We start from the raw sequence: 23568 nt of genomic DNA, 5'->3' as shown, positions 1-23568 counted from the left end.
GAAAGAAAAGACCATATGAAATAGTTGTCTGGAAGAATGGGAGAACATATGGATTAGGGAAATGTAGTGTGTTTGCTGGGCAGTATTAAGGGCTTGGTTGAGGTGAGTGATCATGTATTCAAAGTGAGTCCAGGCCGTATGGTTGTGTGTTTTTCTCTACACTAATCCAACTGTATGGGTACAGATCTGGAGTAGGCAGAGAGTTGGCTTAACTAGTATTTGGATGTTGCCAGGTAAGTACCATGAAGCAAGCAAGGACCAGAGATGATTGTAATTACAGGCTATAGAATTTAATAAGTTGGGGAAAGAGAAATAAGGTCATGAAATAGAGACAGTGAAAGACAGTAGGAACAGTGGAGGCCTTGGTGGAATTGAACAATTAAAAGATGTTGGCTAGGGTCCTAGAGAGATGAGCTGGTAGTAGAACGTTTGAAATTTAAATTATGGAGGTCAGTTAATTGGGAATGCCAGTGTTTTAGGGTGTGATCCTGATCTGAGGTAGAGTGGAGGACAAGATCATTGGTGGAGAGGAGGTAAGGCACTGAGAGGCCAGGGTGTTGGAATATTCATTTATATGGATATTGAAATCAATAAGAATTATGGCAATTGTGTTGATATTAGAAAGAGTCAGGGTGAGCCTGAAGCTAATTCTTCAAGGAGTGAGGGAGAGTGAGTTAGAGACTGGTCGTTGACCTCAGCAGGGAAGGGTAGAAGGTAGTGTAGCCTGATGACATAAGATTGAATGATTGGGGTTTTTAGACATGGAGAGGAAGAATAGTCTGAAAGTGGCAATGGAGAATAAGGCCTAATTTCCAGGCCCAGCTGTGGGAGAGAGATATTGGTGAGAAAATAAGAGGGCTTATTTTTCCATTTGAAAGGGCTGTAGGGAGAGCAGTGTTCTCAGGGGGAAAAACCAGGCTTTAGTTAGAGTAAAAGGTAAAGAGACCATTTAAGGGAGAGGATATTTTGCTGATGATTGACCTGGAAATTCAGAAGCACAGGAGTTGTGGGGGGAGTGAATGGAAGATGAGATGAGAGGAGGGCATTAGTCTGGTGGTTCTGACTTTTTGTGGGAACTGTTGTAAACAGAGATAAAGGGTATAGTGAAGTTAGTCCTTACAGTTTTTAAGATGGGATGATGGAATGTAGGGAGACTGAGTACTGAGGGGGAGGGAAGGGTGAGGTCCTGTAGAGATCACTCACAGTTCTGGGATCTACTCTTCACTTGCCAGTGACGTTGGGGAGGCTATGGAGAGATGGAGGCACACAGTCTTACTCTTCCAGAGCACTTGGATTTCTGATGTCCTTTCATAACTCCTACTGATGGGGGCTGGGGGCTGGGGGGAGTGGGTGGTCTTATTTGGAACACAAGGAGCTGAATGAGTGATCAATTATATGAGGTAGAGTTTATCATTTCCATTTTACACATAAAGAAACTGAGACTTAGTGAGGTAGAGCATCCGGCCCACAGCCACATGGCTGCTGAGTAGTGGAGTAAAAGGAGATGAAGCAGTCTTAAACAGTAAAGTAGATGAGTCAGGGAACAGTAACATTCTGAGATAATAGTAGATTGTCACTGGAGCTTTCATTTACTTTCAAGATCCTACAATATGACTTGGATTTATACTGAATTCTTTTTTTTTTTTCACCTCATTATATATGTATATTTTATTTTTTATTTTTGTTTTTATTATCACATCCTTTTCATACTGAATTCTAAATGGGAGATTTAATGAACAATCCAGTCTTCTCATATTGAATATGTTCCTTGTGTTTATTGTCCAGAAACGTAAAAAAAAATTATGGGAAAGAAACCCAAAGAAACTGCTTTCTGGTTGTTTTATTCTTAACCCACTTCTAAATCCAGTTCAGCTTTATCTTCTCCAGGGAGCATTCCTTGATTGGTCTCAGCTGAACTTCATCTTCATACAGTGAGCTTATGTGATAGAAATATTGGTGTGTGTGTTTGTGCGTGCGTGTGTGCATTTGTTTCATGTCCCTAGTTAGATAGTAAACACCCTGAGGGTATTTGTCCTTTTGGTTCTGTACTCCGTATCAGAAGCAGTGTGATTTAGTCAAAATGGGACCTGATGTATCTGGCTCTGCCACTTATTCGGTATCGTATTTCAAATCATTCACTTCACTTCTCTGGGCTGTATTTTATCTGTAAATGAGGGGCGTTTCACTAAAATCTTGGAGGTCCTTGCAAGTTACAATATTCTTTAATTAACTGGCTAATTAACAGAATAGTTGGCTAACTGGTGCCTATACTTGCATTTGAAAGGAACAATTAAAAACTATTATTTGGTATAACTGTGGTTGCTTACTGTGCAGCTTAGTGTCATTGTAAGGTGTGGGCAGTAGCCAGACAGGATCAGAGTGAGAAATAGGACTGGAGAGAGAGAGGGTGGGGCCAGATAGTACTAGTAGTATTTGTAAATGTGGGACTGAGAAGACTAAAGATGTTTGAAAATCGTTGGCACGGAGGTGATAACTGAAGCTGTGGGAATCCATGATATTTCAGAGAGAGACTGAGGACAGAGAACAGAGCCAAGGTCAGAACTTTCAAGAGAATCTATATTTAGGGGGCAACTGGAAGAAAAGAACCTGGAGGAAGCCAGTAAATTTTAATGACAGCGGAAATTTAGAGAGGAAAAGAATCCCAATAGGGAGGCAGTGCCAGGAGTGTCAGATATTGCAGAGAAGTTAAGGAGGGCAAGAACTAGAGAAACTTCCTGAAGTCACATGACATCCAGAGAGCAGTAGAGGGTAGAGTTATTAATGAACCTGACATAGATTCAGCAAATCAGTGTTGAGTTTCTACTGAATATCCAGTGTTGTATAAAGTCTATGCATGTGTACGCATGCACACACACACACACACACACACAGACACACACACGCTCACTCTCCTCTCCTGAGGATGACTGGATGGGGCAGGATGAAGAACGCAGGAGGAGGGACTTGCCTTGAACCTGAGAAGGGATGTGTTATCATCTAAGATAGGAAGAAAGAGTGGGTTTGGATACAGTTACATTTACTGAGAGAGAGACAATATGCCTTATTACCTCAATTTTTCATTCCTATTAGATTATTGTTTCTAAAACATACAGATCTTGTTGACATAGTAATTTATTTTACATATCTTATTAATAATTCCATTGGATTTTTCTCTTACTTTCCTTGACCTCTTTGTAGTATTATTATGTACTATGAACTACCAATTTAAAACACTCTTTTTGGCTTTCACTAAACTTTTTCTCTTGTTTCTTTCATCTCTCTGACCATTTTTTTCTGGACTTCTACCTCCAGTCTGTATTCTGTGAAAATGACTGTAGTTCTGTTCACTAAATCTCAAATCTCTTATTGCTTTATACATCCTGTCCCTGGGCTACATGATTCAGTTTCATGGATTTAGCTGTCACCTAACTGTAATCTCTCCAAAGAACTTCAAAACTGGAAAAGTTTTGTACTTCCACTTACTTAATGAACACTTGGGTACTTTGTAAGAGCTTCAAGTTCAACAACATCAAAATCTACTGCACATTTTCACATACCCCATTCAAATTTGCTCTTTCTTCTGTATTTCCTGTCTTTGTCATTGTGCGGCCTGTTCCAAATGTCTATTAATGATTTCGTTCAATAGCCTGTTAACTAATCTGACTTCCTCTAGAGGTTTTCCCCCAGTTGGTGCTCCATCATGCCAGCAGAATCTCTCTCTGCACATAGAACTGATTATGTAACACATGCTCAGAAATGTTTGATGGCTTCCCATTGCCTACAGAATAGAATCTGAACTCTTATTATGGTATCCTTCATAGAACCACAATTTCTATGGTTTCTTCATAGAACATAGCTCAGCCTTTCTTGCCTCCACCCCTGCCATGATCCACAAAGCCCAGTCACATAGGTTTCCCCAAGTAATCTATTTACTTCTGCTGTTCTCTGTATGGAATGTTTTTACTTTTCCCCTCTACCTTCAAATCCTATTAACAGGCCATTGTCCATAACAAAATGACACATTTTTCAGGTCTGCCTCAACCTTTCCCAGTCGCACTCAGTCCTTTGCTCTTCTACTCTATAGTATTTTTTAAACCACTCTTATAGCATTTATCACAGTCAGTTTCATAGATAGTTGAATAGGAGTCAGCCTCTCCCATGAAGATTTAATTTGGGAGCCCATCTAATGTTACCGTATCGCATGTATCTTCACGGTGCACTCATCCAACACAGTGTAAGCAGTAAATCAAAATTGCCTGAATGAATGGATGAACAAATGCATGACCAGGTAAAATATAAAATCCTTTGGCCTACTGCTGCATGGGGTGCGTACGTTTCCCTGTGGATGCCTTGACGCCACCTCAGTCTTAAAAATTCCAAGATGAAACTCATTAGCTCCCCAAACTACCTACTTTTCTTGCTCTCTAATTTGGCACACTGGTCTCTCAGTCAGCAGTACTTGGGTTCATATTTTGACCCTTTTCTCTCCTGCTCTCATCATGTCAAGTCAGTTGCCAAGTTCTATTGATTCTGTCTCCAGTGTGCCTTGCATCCAGTCCTATTTCGTTTTTCTGCTAGTTTAGGTCCTCAGTACCTCTGACTTGAGGAGGTCTCCTAATAGTTTTCGAACAGATTTTCCTGCTGTTGTCATCCATTCTTTGACCTATTGTTAAAATGATCTTCCGAAAGCACAGAAGCTTTCAGTGGCTTCTCACTGCTTTCAGAACTAAATATCTAGATATCAACTTATTTTTTAGAACTTGTACAGGCTAATCAAAACTTACCTTTTCTGGCATATCTCTGATTGAACCTTACAAGTATCCCACCCTTCAACCAAAGTGGTCTGCCTCTTATAATAGCTTTAATATGCCCTGAATTTCCTAATTCTTTCTTTTTCTTTTCTCTTTTTCATATTGTTCTTTTGCTTAGTGAAATTGTTGAGAAGGTGTTGAACCTCTTCTATAGTCTAACTTCAAATGCTGACTCTTTCTTAAAACCTTTGTCAAGCCCCAAAGTTAAAGCTGTATATGAGCATTCCAATTTCCAAACCCCTAAGTTCTTTATTTCATTCATTTTTCATATTCTATATTGTGTTGTGATTTTTCTGTACTTGTATTAAGTACATTGGAGTGAAAGCTCACTAGGGGCAGCAACCCTATGTTATTTATCTCTGTATCTTTAGTAGTTCCTAGAACAGTAGTGTCTTGCATATAGTAGATGCTCAAGAGTATTGATGAAATTAAACTGAGATATGGGATAACCAAAAGAATATGCTAGTGAAGAGAGCTGAATTTATAGTATCAGAACTGAGAAAAGACCTTTTTTAAAAAAATAATCAGGTCATTAGCAACTATAGGAAGGAGCCATTTTAGGGGCTTGATAGAGGCAGAAGCCAGATGGGAAGGAATTAGGGAACGAGTGGGTACTAAGAAAATGGAACCATTGAGGATAGACCATTTGCTGTAATGTAGAAGGTAGCTAAACTCTTAAGAAATGGAATATGGCCTTCAGATTTGGAAAGAGACTTGTGAAGGAAAACCACATGCGGTGTTTGAAAGAAAAATGAGTGTGCTGTCAGAAACGCAAGTGCCAAGATTACTCCAAGTCATGCGTTTTTGTTTTTCACCTTGGCAGAGGAGAGGCAGTCCAGTGAGTCAGGCCACTGAAGCTAATAACAAGTTCCAGTGTCCTGAGGCCACAAGGTTAGATTAAGTGTACGAATCACAGAATAAGAAGCCTTGTAACATAACCATGTTGGGCATTGGCAAGGGTGATGTTCCTGAGTCACTGAGTTTATATTCTTGTGTTCCAGTTCATTCTGATTAAATTATTTATTTAGAAGAGTTATTGAGCCAACCGTATGTATATTTTTAAGGAGGTATCTCCCCCTAATTATTACAGGTATGTTTTGAAATGTATGACGTTTGAAATAGAATCATTAAGCTCAGAAACCCTAATGGTGGAAGCTGTTGATAATGTATGGTAGGGCCAGGGAGGCAGACAGTGAAGGTCTTTCCATTGTACTTGAAATGACATTATGGGGGAGACTTCTGTAGTTAGTTAAAAAAAAAAAAAAAAAAAAAAAGAAAAAAAGGGAAAAAGAATCATTACTTAGCTAAATTAGAATATTTTTCAAGTGTATTTTAAAAGATAGATATAGCTTCTGATAAAATCATTTAATATAAAACCAATGAAAATATTTAAAGAAATTGTGGTTTATATTTCTTGATAGGGTATCGTTTCTATTTATCTATAATCAGGGGCGTTGAATTTACACAGTGATAGCCCAGAGTTCCTGAAATAAGTATAGCTATTGGATTTAGTTTCCTTTTGACTCTGTTGTATGAAATACAATATTGGAATATTTCTATTTAGTTTATGAGTCTTAACTTCATATTCAAGACTGTGATTACCTAATTAGAAAAAACATACATATATATACACTTACATACACGTATACCTTTTGGACAATCAGTTTAATTTTTCAGTATTTATCTAGATATTGTGTGAATATTTCAAAAGGCAGAATACTCATTTCTAAAGCTCTGGACTATGTTAGAACTAAAAGGAATAATCTAGGCCACGGTTCTTAACCTTAAAGTCCCTGACATTGTAAACAATACAGGGACTAGCTTTCATGAGATTTTTCCAAGAGGTATCTGACCATCAAAAAGCTAACCATTAAAATAGTCTAATCGGTACCTTTCACAGATAATGAAACTGTAATGGGGAGTGGGGATTAACTCACTTGGCCATGGATACTGCTGTTAAGTATCCTTGTTTCTTAATTCCCAACTTTTTCTTTAATCATTCCAGTGGAAATAACAGTCAAAAAACAATTCCCACCAGTTGTTTAAGGATTATTTGTCGTTCACTTAAGACATAGCCTCCTTAACAAAATATTTGCTCCAATGTCCTAAGAAATTTTTCAATGGAAATGGAGTACTATATATGGTATATAAAGTAACATATGCACAGGAACTCCAGAAGGAAAATGAACCTTTCTGTTTATCTTCCCCTGCCTTGTTCTATACCCCCCCCAGCCCCCCTTTGCCACATTTCTTTTTCATCTTGTCTTATGTTCTAGTCATGGCCTCTGATGAATTTGATTAGAATAATTCAATCTTTTGATCATTCTCATTTTTTCACTCATTAATTAGTTTGAGCAGTATTTCTTGAGTGCCTGTTCTATACCAGGTACCATGCTAGGTCTTAGGAATAGAATGGCGAGCAAAATTGACAGTTCTTCCTTCTTAAAGTTTGTAGTCTTAGAGGAACTAGTCAGGGAGTTTTGCAGAACTAGGCTCCCTGCAGAGGTGCCAGCTTATTTAAGGATCTCAAAGAAGGCCACTGTGGTTGGACAGAAGAGCAAGGAGAGAGAGAGATGTACAAGAGGAGGCTGGAGAAGGAGGCAGGGGCAGATCATGTAGCTACTTGAGGTTAAGGTAAGTAAGAGCAGTGGGGAGCCATGGAAGGATTTCAAGGAGGGGGATGGCATGGCGCATTTTAACTGTTTGGCTATTGTGAATAATGCTGCTGTGAACATCCGTGTGCATTTGTGTAGTTTTTTAAGTAGGCATGTTTTCATTTGTCCTGGATATATGTTTAGGAGTGGAATTGCTATGTCATTTGGTAACTCCATTTCACCTTTTAAGGAACTGCCAGACTGATTTCCAAAGTGGCTATACCATCTAACATTCCCATCAGCAATGTATGAGGGTTCCAGTTTCTCCACAATTTTGCTAACGCTTGTTATTGTCTTTTTGATTTTAGCCACCCTAGAGGGTGTGGAGTGGTTTCTCATTGTGAACCCCTTGCCTTTTCCTAGCAAGGTTTTTAAGCCTGGCATTTAGGATTCTCAGTGTTCTGGTACCAGGCCTTTTATCTATTTTGTTTGAGTCAGTGACTTATTATTCACAAAATACGCCCTATACTTTCCAAAACTCTTTTTACAAATTTCTGTGTGTGTGTGTGTGTGTGTGTGTGTGTGTGTTGGGGGAGGTGGGAGGGGGTGCTTGTGATTTGCAAAGCCTTGATCTGTGCCTTGCAGTCCTTCCTTAAAGGCCCAGCTGAATTTCTTTCTCCTGCATTTGACCACATCGAGCCATGTGGAATAGTTGATATTTGACCATTTTACCTACAAAACAGCAATTTCAGATGGTTCAACTTAATGTATTTCTTCTTTTCTCTAATCCTCAAATTATTACCATTTCCTTTGAGTTTTTTCTCCTTGTTTGTACCTCTCATGGTATTATTGATATGCTTATGTGGTATAATGCCTCTTATCGGGCTGAAATCTCAAGGGCAGAGGCTGTTCTGTAATCTAGTATTTTGTACATAGTCAGGGTTTGGTAATTGTTAAAAATTTTTTAAAGGTATATGTGCATTATACAGTGAATCAATATGGACAAAGATGAATCAGTATAAACATAGTACATCAGTGTAAACATAACTGAATACAAATGCAAAGGTGTTGGAATGACTAGACTTATTGAAAGGAATCACTAAGAATAACTTAGGACTGGTTTATTGTGGAAAATGCACCTTCAAGATAAGTTTGAGGTGGTTAAAAACCAGAGTTGGTCAGAAGAGAAGACAGTTTGGAGACTAAATTAAAAGCTATTCAGAGCGGAAACAGAGAAGAGTCTGATTCTCATGACCAGTGGCAAGGAACAGGTTTGTCTGGCTGGAGTGAAATGTAAACTTGAGCTAGAAGTAGCTAGCTATGTTGGAGAGCCTTGGCACTCTGAAAGCTATTACGATATTTAATTTGATTTGGAGGCAGTTGGGTACCAGTAGACGCACTTTCATCATAATGAATACAAGTGCTACAGGATTGTTGGAGTGATGCTTGAAGGACATTATTCTTGTAGATTTGAATATTATATATTACAAAGTGATGCGACTAACATCCCTGAGGGAATCCAGTTATGAGCTGATTCCAGCTTTTTTCAGCAAAAGTGTATTGAGCTAGAGTGAGACATGAAAATGGGAAATAAAAACCGTATTCAGTGAGAAAGAAAGGAAGGGAAGAAGAAAAGAAAATATAAACTGTTTCTTGATGGAAATGACTTCATACAGTTGGAGTGTCTATCAAGTTGGGGTGAACAGTTTTGGGCAAGGTAGTTCTGTGGAAAACATAATAGGCAACGTAAACATTAATTTTTACTCATATTTTTCCCGGAGAAAGGTTATTTCTGATGACATAATTAGGTCTCTTTTGGTAGGACTGCCATGTCCTTTTTAGTACTTTTCAGAACTTTTGAGCTTTTTTTTGTATAAAAAAAAATTTATTTTATATTATCAATTTCAAATTGGAAATCTTTCACTTCTATCAGTATATCCAAGAGAAACTCCTTTGATGACTTTTATTCTCTATGACTGTATTAGTCAGCTCAGGCTTGCATACAAAGCAATACTATAGACTTGTGGCTTAAACAACAGAAATTTATTTCTCACAGTTTTAGAGGCTGGGAAGTCTGGGATCAAGGTGCTGGCCGATTCAGTTCGCAGTGAGGACTCTCTTTGACTGGCTTGCAGGTGGCTGTCTTCTTACATGGTCTTTCCTGCTGTGTGCTTGCAGAGTCAGGTAGGGATGGGGGCAATGATAGGCTTTCTCTCTTCCTCTTCTTATAAGGCCACTAATCCTATTGATGTTAACTTATACCCCACCCTTATGACTTCATTTAACTTTAAGTATCTCCTAAAAGCACTGTCACCAATTATAATCACTTTGGGGCTCAGAGTGAGCTTCAGTGTAAGAATTTGGGGGGGGCACCATTCAGTTCATGGCAACGACAGACTTCATTTTTAAATTGCGTCCACAGTGCCAACACACATGCCCTTATAGTGGGAAAAATAATCATTTTTCTAATACTTCTAACATAATGTTGTCCAAAAGACATAATTCCTTATTTTGTGAATACCAGGTCTTTAATTGTAGTTCTTGCTGTCCCCTCCGCTCCCCCAGTAAATCTGTGGGTGCAGTCACTAGGGGACATTTGTATTCTGACTTGTAATATGTCACAGCTGAAAGTAGTATTAATGAGAGGTGAAACAGCAACTTTGCTATTATAATTTTTAAATTTCTGCAGCTAATCTTACTTGGGGTGGGGTAATTTCTGTGTAATAACACTCATTTGTCATAAATAATTACAGCTAATATCGATACTTACACGTGGTGCTACATTTTTTTAGACGCTTTACATATTTTATTGCGAGCAAGATAGGGAAACGATCTGTGGTAAAGGATCTTGGAATAGTAAACAATAACAAAGTGTCTGAGAAGAGGAGCTCGTAGATGAGTAAATACAATACAGTGTTACAGGTATTATGATAGAAATATGTACAGTGTACAGTGAAGGAAGAAGTAGTCATGTTTACAAGATGGATGGTCAAAGAGGGCTTGGAAGTGTATGAAGGACATTAGAGGCAAAGACAGCAGGGTTAAGCAAGGTTAGCAAAGGTGCAGATGCATGAAATAGCTAAAGAACTTAGAGAAGCTGCAAGCCATTCCCAATGGGTTCAGATGAATAAGAGCTCCAGCTAGATGTGTAGAACAAAGGCCAGATCATGGAAGACTTCAAGTGTTGTGCTAAGGAGTTTGGGCTCGATTCTGTTGGCAGTGAGTAATCACTGAAGATTTAAGCAGGGAATGCAAGTTAAAACCACAATGAGATATCACCTCACACCTGTTAGAATGGCTCTTATCAAAAAGACAAAACATCACAAGTGTTGGTGAGGATGTGGAGAAAAGGGAGCCCTGGTAGACTGTTGGTCAGCATATAAAGTGGTACAGTCGCTATGGGAAACAGGATGGAGGTTCCTCAAAAAATTAAAAATGGAACTACTGTATGATCCAGCAATTCGACTTCTGGATATTTATCTGAGAAAAACAAAAACACTAACTGAAAAAGATATGTGCACCCTCATGTTCATTGCAGCATTATTTACAATAACCAAAATATGGAAGCAACCTAAGGGTCCACTGACGGATGAATTGATAAAGAAAATGTGCTACACACACACACACACACAAAACGGGATATTATTTAGCTAAAAAGAGGGAAAGCTTGTCATTTGCAACAACATGGGTGGATCTTGAGGGTGTTATGCTAAGTGAAATAAGTCAGAGATAGACAGATACTGTATGACCTCACTTATATGTGGAATCTGAAAAACAAAAACCGAACTCACATAGAACAGATTGGTGGTTGCCAGAGGCAGGGGATTAGGGTAGGAGGGAATGGGTGAAATGTGAAGGTGGTCAGAGTACTTCTGGTTATGAAATAAAGTCATGGGGATGTGATGTACAGCATGGTGACTATAGTTAATAATACTGTATTGTATAGTTGAGAGTTGCTAAGAGAGTTGATCTTAAAAGTTATCATCAGAAGAAAAATTGTAAATATTTATGGTGATGGATGTTAACAAGACTTAACTGTGATTATTTCACAATATATACAAACACGGAATCATTATGCTGTACACCTGAAACTAATATAATGTTATATGTCTATTATATCTCAATTTAAAAACAAGTTTTAAGCAGAGGAATGATAGGATCAGATCTGTCTTTGAAAGGTCACTTTGGTATTAGTTTGAGATGATATATTGGATGAGTAGTTGAGGGAAGAGGTGTCGAGCTAAGACAGTAAAAATTAGGATAGAAAAAAGGATGCATTCAAGAGATGATAGGGAGGTAGACTCTACAGGACTTTGGATTGATTGGATGTGATTGGCTTGGGGAAAAGATAGTGATGGTTTAGAAAAATCACTTGGTAAGTGGGAGTGTTGCTGAGCACTGCCCAGGGCCTAGCTAATATTTTCTAACCATAAGTTTTAAATGGCCCCAATGTGAAGATTTATTCCATTAGCGCAGGAGAAGGTAGATAGTTATTCAATATATTGATCTGAATTTAGGGATTAGTTAGGGAAGTGGTGGTCAGTGGATAAGGATATAAGGATACTGAGTGTTTGGCAAGAGAGAGTATAAAATGATACTGTGTATTCCAGGTTGGATGGGGAAGGAAGTGAAGGGGGATAGAGAGAGCAGTAAAGCATGAAGGATAATAATGACAAATGGAGGAGTTGAGGGATGAGTTGTCACCACCAGGTTGAAGATTAGATGAAGGGAAAGTTAAGAAAGTGAGATATTTGGAAAGAATAGCATCTGTGGTCAGATATTGGTTTCCTTAAGTTTAAGATTGCAAAGGCTGGGTAGTTTCCAGAAATGATAAAGTACAGTGTGTGACTACAGAAGCACATTGCTAAGGTGGGGATATAGATGAGGGATGTAGGAAGTGAGGAATTTTGAGCTAGGTGGTTGCTAGTTTGCCCTTATGGGCATTAAAATTCCCATGATGAAGGCACTTTTGGAGTAGAAAGAAGCTTTAGAGAAGAAAGTGAGCCAGATTAGAAAGTTCTTACTGAGTGAGGAGGAGTAATTAAAAGGTGAGTGGATGATAGTTACAGAGAGGTTTTATACCCAAATCCCACGAACCTCAGAGGAAGAAGGCTTTTATATATGAAGATGGAAAAGTAATACTAGTGTAGAAGCATGAGAAAGGAGCTGGGGAAATGCTGGCTTCACCTTTGGGCTTTTTAGATGTGGAACAAGAAAGTTTTCTCTAGAAAAGGCTGCAGCGAAGTGGATTCCTGGAAGGAGATCTCAGTTGAAGCAAAGAGGTGGAGGGGAGAATCTGGTTGAAGATGTAAGAGAATTTATTCAGTATGGAGTAAAAAGTCTAGTATAAAGGTTAGGAAAAGTTAGGAGCTGAAGGAAGACTTGGGCAGGGAAAATGGATGGAGAAAACACATAGTCGGACTAGAAGGTCTGGCATTTTTGAAGAAGTTCAGGATGACAAGGATAGCAGGAATGTTTGGATTGAAATTTATGTGGTGAAGTTTATGGGCCTAGGAAAACCAAAGTGGCACTGGTTACTTAATGAGATTAGCAGACTGCAATCTTTGCTCTGAGTTCAAATGCCTTGCCAAATACAAGATTCTTATTCTCTAGCAGTTTATAATTTAAAAAGGAGGAGGCTGTGTAACCAAAGAGCTCTAGTCTAATGTGGAAAGTGTTAAGTGCCATTATAGAGTATAGGCAGAAGTGTAGTCGACTGAGAGTTTTGTTCCAGCTGGAAGACCTGGGGAAGATTACTTGGAAAAGCTAGCCTTTTAACCGGGTCTTAAAGTGTAAGTAAGGTGTTAATAAATAGATTGGGATAAATGGGCATTGTTTTTGGAATGGCATGAGCAAAGGTATGAATTCAGGGAAATATAGAGCTTGTTTGTGGAACAGTTCATAAAAGGTCAACATAGAGAGCTTGACCTCAAGATGAGCAGTGGGGAAATGGAAGAGAACAGTGGAAATTAGGTTGTATTATTGTAGTAGCCATGGTGATCAGAAGCATGCATAGAGCCCATATGACAGGAGAAGAATAACTGCTGAATAAGAACTGCATTCTGTGGCCACCTTCAGTCTGAGTAGCCACTTCATGTTTATACCAGAACTTTCAGGGGTTCTGGTGGTGGTGGTGGTGCTGTGTGTATTTGTGTTTGCTGTAATCACAAGTATTCCCACCCTTGTCCCCTCCAGCCCCTCATTGCCTGCCTGGAGTTTAAAACCTTTTAGTGCTTATTCAAATACAACAGTGTAGATCACAATATCTACCCATGTTTATGTGTGTCTAAAAAGAGATTAATAATTAAAGGCTGTTTTCCACACTTTTGCTTGGAAGACTGATTCTTTGAGACTGCAAAGTATTAGTTGCAAGACCTGATTTTGCTTGTTATTTTATTTCTCTTAGATTTGTTTATTTCATACTTTGGCTCTCAAGAACTATTTGATGTCTTAATGGTACATGCTATAATATTCCTATCGATACTATTATTTTTAGGTATACACTACCCATAATTCCAAATTGTGTTTTATTGCCTTTACATGTTTTTTCTGTTTTCCCAGAAGGTCATATACATAAAAAATAGTACCATGCATTTCAGCTTATTCAAAATAGACTTTGTGAGGTGTTGATTGCTGTAACACTTAAAATTGTGTTTGGCTGTACAGAATAGAAAACTCCATTACAGTGATTTTAAAAATTGAACTTCATTTATTTTACATAACCAAAATTCCCAAAGTAGGGAGTTGTTGGTGTAGATTCAGCTGCTCACCAGGAAAGGACTTTATGCTCTTTTGTGTCCTTCACAAGCCAGCATTTGCTCATGTTTACAGGATGGCCACAGTATATCCAAGCTTTACGATCTTGGTCCAGGCAAGAGAAAGTGGGAAAGGTTAAGGACCGCCTTGCTATTTCTGCTCCCCTTTATTAAGAAAATAAGAGGCTTCCATAACAATTAACAAACCGCCCCTTAAATCTCATTGGCCAAAATTGTGTCACATTGTTTCCTAGACACAAGGGAGCCAAAAACAAGCATGTCATCTTGGGCTGGCCACAAACTGTCCTCACTAAAGTCAGGAAAGAAAGGGGTGTGTATATATATGGAGCAGGCAGCAAACAATATCTGTTAGAGCACTGTGCCTGAAGTTTGTCTATTTTACTTGTTATTTTAATGCACATGGAATTTAATTACTCAGAAATTGGTACAGGAAAAAAGGAAGAAATCATTCTCAGCCTATCAATTTCTCTTTCCTTGCATTATAAAACTAGATAATAGAATTCTTATGACTGCTCCTTTGTATAATATAGATTCTTGGATACAAAAAAAATTACACAATTATACTTTGAAATAGTTAATAAAATAAAGAGATGTTTGTATTTGAAAAAACAATTTTGAAGTGTTCCCAGTGGAATGCCATTTTCATTCATTTAAGTGAAGTGACAGTTTATTTTGGGGGAGATGATTTTCACATTGTATAAATATATAAAAACATATTGTAGATAGCATGATCTTATATATGGAACACTAAAAACTCTACCAAAAGAACTGTTAAAACTAATAAGCAAATTCAGGTTAAGTTACAGGATACAAAATCAACATGCAGAAATCAGTTGTTTCTATATGCTAGCAATGAACTTTCCAAAAAAGACATTAAGAAAACAAATTCATTGCAATAACATCAACAAGAATAAAATACTAAGGAGTAAAATTAACCAAGGTGGTAAAAGACCTGTATGAAGAAAACTATAAAACAATGATGGAAGAAATTGAAGAAGACACAAATCAATAGAAAGTTATCCTATGTTAATGGATTGGAAGAATTAATCTTGTTAAAATGTCACTGCTGCCCAAAGTGATCTACAGATTCAATGCATTCTACATAAAAATTCTAATGGCATTTTTCACAGATAGAAAAACAATCCTGAAGTCAGTATGGAACCACACAAAACCTGAAATAGCTAAAGCAATCTTGAGCACGAAGAACAAAGCTGGAGGCATCATGCTTCCTAACTTCAAACTGTATTACAAAGCTATAGTTATCAAAACAATATGGTACCAGCATAAGAAAATAGACACATAGACAATAGAACAGCATAGAGAGCCCAGAAATAGAACCACACATGTATACAGTCAACTTGCCTTTGAAAGGGCACCAGGAATTCACAGTGGGGAAATGATAGACTCTTCAATAAATGGTGATGGTAAAAATAGATATCCACATGCAAAAGGATAAAATTGGACTCTTGTATTACATCACACACAAAAATCAACACAAAATGGATTAAACATTTAAAAGTAAGACCTGAATCTGTAAAACTCCTAGAGGAAAACATAGGGAAAAAGCTCTTTGGTGTTGGTCTTGAGAATGGTTTCTGGGATTTGACACCAATAGTGCAGACAACAAAAGCAAAAATAAACTATTGGGACTACATCAAAAACAAAAAGTTTCCCTGTAACAAAAGAAAAAATAAAACGAAAAAGTGACCTACCGAGTGAGAGAAAATGTTTTCAAATCCTATCTGAAGAGGGAAAAAGTGGACATACTGATCAAAAGGGACAAATTTTCAGTTATAAATTAAGTTCTGGGTACCTAATATATAGCACGGTGACTGTAGTTAGTAATACGGTATTGTATACTTGAAACTGCCAAGACAGTAGATCTCAAATTCTCTCACCAGGAAAAGAAAGGTAACTCTGTGAGGTGATGGATGTTTCAGTTAGCTTAATTGTGGTGATCATTTCACAATGTATACATATGTCAAAACATGTTGTACACCTAAAATATACACAATTTTTAGTAATCAAACCTCAATAAAGCTGAAAAAACCAATAAAAAAATGAACTGACAGTTTTTTGAGGGGAGATGATTTTCACATTGTAAAAATAGTTTAGTAATCATTATACACAGGTTTATGATGGACAAATTTTAAAACAAAAATATGGTTCTTAAATATTATCACAACCTCAAGGTGGATTATTCCATCAGAATCTAATGAAAAAGTTTTGACTTTTCATGTGAGGGAGACTTTTAATATGTTGGGAATGAAACTTTAGAAAAATATATTTTTTTATCAGAACTTTAAGTTTCAATTCAAAGTGTCTGAGATTTTTCTACCATTGATTTTTCTTCCTTAAATAATTAAAAAATTTTTTTACTGATAAAAGGAAATGATGTAAATCATTTCAGTTTGTGGCATAGGTATATTGTCACTATAATTTTTGGCCGCAGGGCATGTGGGATCTCAGTTCCCTGACCAGGGATTGAACCCATGGCCCCTGCGGTGGAAACGTGGAGTCTTAACCACTGGACCGCCAGGGAAGTCCTGTATTTTTGAATTTAAGAAACATAATACATGTTAACTATATACACAGGCACTGAAGTCGATTTTAAGGAAAGTAAAGACACGGTCCTCCCTCTTGGGGTATTTAAATTTTAGTTGGTGAGACTAAATTTACATACCTGAGATCAGTAAACAGTAAAAGGCAGTATGTGATCAGGTATCAAAAGTTCTATAAGAATTAAAGAGAATAAAAGTAACTCTAGAGTGTGATTCCTTATTGTAAAGGAAGAAGTGGATATTTCAGACAGCCTTGTTAAAAATATAGAATTTGGTTTGGTGGAAAGGTACAAGGTACAAAGACAGGCTCAACTTTCCATCTTCTGCTCTTCTGCTCATCCAGCACTGTCGAACTATTTGTAGTTTCTCAAGTGTTCTGTGCTCTTTGATAATTCTGTACTTCTGTAGTGTTTTTTGTTTGTTTTTGGAATTCCCTTACTTGTTTGTCAGCCTGACAATTTCCTATCTTTCAAGACTCAGTTCAGATATCACCTCCTCTGTGATGTCTTCCCTGAACTTTCCTGGGTAGAGTCAGGTGCTTTCTTTTCTTTTCTCCAAGTTCGTAATCATAGTCCTTCTTTCTCTTTCTCTTTCTCTCTCTCTCTGCCCTCACCCCACCCCACCCCGTGTGTGTGTGTATGTAGTTAGAGTTATCACATTGCAGCATTATCTACTTGTCTGCCTCTTTCACAAGCTTGTGAGCTTTATGAACATGAGGGTTTTGCCATATTTATCTCCAAATCATAGTGCCTGGTGTAATGGTTTTGCACATTGGCCTGATCATTGGATGCATAAATGGATGGTTGGATAAAAAGAAAGAATTAACCTGGAATGTATTTATGAGTACTGGGGAAGCCTGTCCAGAGGGAATGTGGATGGTAATAATACTTAGCCCTATTCTTACCATTAGAGCTTGCAATTTATCAGTATTTGGAGATAAGATTGAATAGGCAAAGTAGGACTGGTTGGCAGTGGAAGTTTTAAGAAATAATAGAGTTATAGTTAATAAAATTTCTGAAATTGGTTTTTAACACGCCCATTTTTCAAACACACTGTGCTTTTGTATCTTGTAGTGCTTCCACTTCTCATTCAGAGAATTCAGTGCATACAAAATCAGCTTCTGTTGTATCATCGGATTCCATATCAACTTCTGCAGAGAACTTTTCTCCTGATTTGAGGGTACGTATACTCTTTCTGAGTTCTAGTGAAGTATTTTCTGTTAGCTGTTTGTGTCCACACTATCAATATAACCTTTAACTAATTAAGAAGGAGACACTGATGGAAGTCTCAAAGACCTGTCTTTATGTAATATCACAGAACAGGCCATTCTTATTTATTTGTAAAAGAAAAATGTGTAATTCATCTCTGGGTTTGATATCTTTAAGATAATTAATGAATTTTGTTGTGATATAAAAGATTTTCATGAATACTCCCATAATGCTTTACTCCCAATAATAGCTAATATTTTTTGAGTACTTACCATGTGCCAAGTATTGTTCTAAGTGCTCTAATGAAATATCTCTTGTAATACTTTTAGCAATTCTGTGAGGTAGAAATTATTATTACTACCATTCTACAGATGACAGTAACTCAGAGAGAGATTAAATAACATGTCTAGGGTCTCATAGCTAATAAATTTAATTGTCAGTATTACAGCTCATGTAGTCCAGTTCTGGAGCTAAGTCACTTAAATACTGTGCTATAGTTGCTACATACCTCATTATAGTATGTAGGTATTCCTCTATTTATTAAAGGTCTTGTTGCTATGAAATTAACCATATCAGTGATAATCCTGTAGCACTTTGTACATTTTTGGATTCATCTGCTTTTCTACTGCTGCTTGTCTATGAATGATGGGGAAAATGAATTTCATATGTGGTGATAACCTTTAAACCTTACCTCAAAATCTTTTTATTCTGATCAAGTGACTGCCTTCTCAGTGGTTATACTTTCACAATTTTAACTAAAACGTTGTTTTCATTAATGAAGTCATTTGCTGTTGAGAATATATTGAGAATATATCTTTTTCATGTATTTCATTTTCAAAACCAGAATCCAACAAATGTAAGAAGACAGGTTAGAAGCGTGTGTAAAGGCTTCTGCATACTTGCCATTATCTCCTGTGAAATGTCATAAAATACTAAATTGGGTATAGCAGGACTTTAAACATTGCTACAAATGATAAACATTTATCTTTATAATCTGAATATATGTTGTGCTGGTTAAAAAGGCCTCATAATATCATTAGCTGTTAACTTGAAGCATAGCATACATTTAGGGCAGGGTTTATCATTAATAATAGTGGATATAAGTCCACTGTTGCCTTTCATTAATATATTACTATTTAAAAATACATATTTGATATATGTATCTAACCTTGGTTTAGTCATTACATTAATAAAAATACATTAAAGGCCTCTAGGCCTCTTGATAATTTTGAAATTTTTTGGCCTACTTCTGGTCAGATTTTATTAGTTAAAAACATCATTGTTTTTAACTTCTTGTGACTGATACAGAACTCATTAGGAATGGGAGAAATGTCGCTTTTATTTCTAACCTGTGCTTATATTATTAATATTATATTTTACCTGCTGTTTCTTGCCTAAAATATGTTAAACTATGTGTGTATTCTTGTGAGGGTTAGCTTAGTTAAACTACTTAACTAGGCATGGATGTGAATTGAAGTACATTGTAGGATGCTGAAAGGAGGCCTCCACTGTCAGCTTCTCTGTGTGCAGACCCCCTTTATTTCCTCACAATGTCATGTATACCATAATAAGAGTGACTGGCTTGCATTGGGACAAAATAAGGGTCATAATGTTAATCTGCAGACTAAATATTATAACTTATTTCTTACTTTTATTAGGTAAAATTTTAATTTTAGAACAGGTTTAGATTTACAGAAAAAATGCAGAGATACTACAGAGTTCCCAGATACTTGACATCCAGTTTCCCCTATTATTAATATCTTACATTAGTATGGTACGTTTGTCAAAATTAATGAACCAATGTTGATACATTATTATTAACTAAAATCAATGCTTTATTCACATATCCTTAGTTTTTACCTAATGTCCTTCTTTTTGTTCCATGGTCCATCCAGGATACCACATTGCATTTAGTAGTCATGTCTCCTTAGGCACGGCACCTCTTGGCTGTGACAGGTTTTCAGACTTTCTTTGTTTTTCATGACCGTGTTAGTTTCGAAGAGCACTGGTCAGATACTTTGTAGAATGTCTGATGCTTTACCCATTATTAGACTGGGATTATGTCTTTTGGGGAAGAAGACCACAGAGGTGAGGAGCCATTTTCATCACATCATATCAAAGGTACATACTATCAACATTATTTGTCACTGTTGATGTTAACGTTAATCCCTTGGTTGAGGTAGTGTTAGGTTCTTTCACTATAAGATACTCTTTTTTCCCCTTCTTATCCTTATACTGTACTCTTTGAAAGGAAGTAACTATGCACAGTCCCTGCTTAAGGAGCCCAGACTCTACATTGTTAGAGTGGAACACCTTTTATTTCTTTTGCATGAGAGATTTGTCTCTTCTCCCTCATTTATTGATTTATGCAATCATTTATTTATATCAGTATAGACTTATGGATATTTATTTTATATATTACAGTCCAGTACTACTTTGTTGCTCAAATTGTTCCAGCTCCAGATTGGGATTTCTTTCAGTCAGATCTTTTGTCCCTTTGACATACTCCCATCATTATGGTGTTTTGCTGTTGTTGTTGATTTTCTTGTTTGTTGTTTGTTTATTAGCTCTTCCTTACTTTCTGTCACTGCAAGATACTCCAAGCTCATCTTGATACTTCCTGCCCCAGTCCTAGAATCATCATCCATTTCTCAGGGAGCCAGATTTCTTTTATTGGAGAATGGTATTAGAAACCAAGATCTGTGCACTACGTGCTCCCTCCCTTCCTTCCTTCCTCTCTCCTTCCCTCCCTTCCCAAAAAAAGGTAACAAAGTACTTTTATTCTCCTTCTGAAGCAAAAGATCATTTGCATACATCCTATTTGGAGATAATGAGTCTGGTGATCATATATGTAAGTTTGTCTGGAGTAGTCTTATTTTATGCTGTTGTCTCTTCAGGTTTTACATTAGACACAAAAATGTCCTGAATTACTGACTCTCTTAGCACTAGGATACTAAGGGAATCTGTTAAATTTATACATCAGGTCCATGACTTCAGGAATTGTCCCCATTAGTGCCTTGTCAATTCAGCATCTTTCACAACTTCTTGGGGCCCTCAGATAATTTTTAATAGACAAATGAAGAGACAATTGTTAAATGTTAAATTAAGGAGAAGATGGTTTTGGGCAACCAAAGGTTAACCATACTTTCCACGGTAGAGTGCCTGAAAGGACAGAGAAAAAAGGAAACTAATATGTTTAGGCTGACTGTTTTCCTGTTTCCTCATTTTAAAAGATATCCTTGATTATTAGATACAATCTTTACCTGAATCACAGTCTTTTTTTCAGTTGTGGAAGGGAAATGAATGAGTAACATTTAATATCATTTAAAAAACGCAGCCTGATTTCAAATGTATGTGTAGGGTGGAGGAAGAACATACTTCTAAGAATTGAAAAAAATGTAGTGTGCTACCTGGATAAATATTTATACATGCTTATCTCATTTAACTTTCACAACAATTCTGTGAGACAGATATCACTACCCCGTTTGACAGGGAGCAACCTGATATTCAGAAGAGCTGAATTAAATCATGTGCTTAAAGGCACACAGCTAGGTGTTGCCCTTTTATTGATGTTTGGTCTCAGATTGGTCATATTCCTGTACAGCACATTATCCAGAGAGACTATTCTCCCAGGATTTTGTTGCTAAGTTTTCTCAAATGTGAAGTGCGATTTTCTTAATTAAAAGGAATAACTTTAACACATTTTTGAGGTAGAAATAGCAGTTTTCAATATTCCTTAATAAGTGAGAATTGCTTTTCTAATTAATCATAAAAGATGGTTTTTCTAATAATATCTGATCTCTCCCCCTTTTCAATTTTGTTAGTTGATGATATTTTGCTTTTATTATGTATACCTTTAGTGGCTATAAAATGGTAGTGTTCTAGTAAATTATAGGTGCAACTAACTGCAGACAGCTATGTTGTTCTTTGACCATGGTTTGGCTCTATTTATGAGATGAGGGGCTTGGTATGGTAGTTTGAACATCATTTCACAGATGATTTGAAGTTGGTTAACCTCTAGGCTTTGAGTTCTCCACATAGCCTCACTGTTTATCTCTGCCCTGAGCCTCAACATTTTAGAAGCTCTGTTAGTAACAACTTTTAAATAGAAGTGTAAAGAACACAATGCATTGAAAAGCTAATCCTGCTTCATTAAATATATTAAATCGAATTGTATAGGTTTTCTGCTGTAGGCACCATGAAGTGACACTTTCCTGAAAGGATAGTGTTGTAGTGGAGTAACAGCTGTGAAAGTTTCTGTTATGAATTTCTTAGTCAAGCAAGATTCTTTGCTCCTACATCAGTAAAGCAGAATGGAAAATCACTGGGGGTAGTGGACTATTCTAGATATCTTGAACTTGTATTTACTCAGGTGGAATTCTATTTGTGGTACTTTTTCACCCTGTGAGCCTTGTTTGTTGTGGAAAAAGTCATATACAGATTTAATCCAGTAGATGTATTTCTAAAAAGTTGAGCACAAACTTAGGCTTGATAAATTGAATCCTCAGTGACATTAGTGTTTTCTCTTTGCTTCATTTATTCTTCACTTGGTAGTGCAGCCTATTTAATTTCATTTAAAAAACTTAAAATCCTTTCGTATAGAATTTTTAATAAATTATTTTAAAATAAATTTGCAATTTTTAAAATCAGACTTTCTTTAATAAGAACATATTTTTAAAGTTTGACAGTGGAATTAAGAACCTAGGGAACTTGTGTTTGGTTGACTTATTTGCTCACTGAAGACTAAAATCCCATGAAATACAGGATTTTAAAATTCAAATGCACAACTCTATAAATAGTATAAATTTTAATTAGTATAGTATTTATACTATTTAATAGTATAAATAGTAATTAGTATAGCATTGGGCTTTAAGCGAAGTATGTTCCTTAAATGGTGGTGATTAAAAGATAAGTTAAAAGTCAGGCTACGCAGTATCCCCTTTCCTTTGTTGATGCCTGTGATATGGCGCTTATACTGATGTTTGTCTACAATTCAAAATCAAATATTAAAATGAAATTGTATTCTGTGTTTTTTATCTCTATTTTAGAAGGCCTAGTTTGTCTCAGAATATATATATATATATATATGTATTTATATAGTTTATATATACATAAATATATATGAGATAAAAGTTACAATATTTTGGGTTTTGTTCTTAACCATCTGCCCTTGAAATATTTAATGGGCTTAAATCAAGCAAGTGTGATTATCCTTTCAAAATTTGTGTTATATTGTTCATATTTCTTTATGAACCAGAGGTCAGAGATAATAGGATTATTTCTTATCTAGAGTGTGTACATGAATGTAATATTGACATATTCTGTAAGTATGCAAATCTAGTTGGAATGAGTTAAGGCTCATAGAGCAGATGTTAGGTAAACAGAGAACAGTGTCTATTATACATAATTATTTCAATAGCCAGAGCAAAAACTGATTGAAGTTAGCACTTATTATGATTAATACCACCACCCCGCATACCAACATCAACTCTTGAGAGCCTAGGAATTGAAAAGAACATCTTAGTGAAATAAAGGATACCCACCAAAACTCCACAATAAGCCTCATACTTAATGGGAAGATGTTAGAAGCATTTCCTTTAAACTTAGAAACATGATGA

The 23568-nt window shown here is 36.6% G+C and overlaps 1 protein-coding gene across 11 annotated transcripts in view; it reads left to right on the top strand.

The window, feature by feature from the left end:
* The window catches only part of MTMR2 (myotubularin related protein 2), a gene marked incomplete at its 5' end in the record, with an annotated part of 107549 nt that overhangs the window by 19877 nt on the left and 64104 nt on the right, over window positions 1-23568 (top strand). For 10 of the 11 annotated variants that reach the window (XR_014231117.1, XM_082339928.1, XM_082339931.1 and 7 more), the window contains one exon: window positions 17816-17921. Coding sequence is in view for 3 of the 11 variants with exons in the window: in XM_082339928.1 (XP_082196054.1) it covers window positions 17816-17921 (106 nt within the window). Of the gene's footprint in view, window positions 1-4268; window positions 4289-17815; window positions 17922-23568 lie in introns of those variants that run through there. The other variant, XM_082339929.1, reaches the window with a different exon arrangement.

This window comes from Balaenoptera borealis (genome assembly GCF_965194805.1).
Source record: "Balaenoptera borealis genome assembly, chromosome: 11".
NCBI classification, from domain to species: Eukaryota; Metazoa; Chordata; class Mammalia; order Artiodactyla; family Balaenopteridae; genus Balaenoptera; species Balaenoptera borealis.
This window is presented reverse-complemented; position numbering and strand designations above follow the sequence as displayed.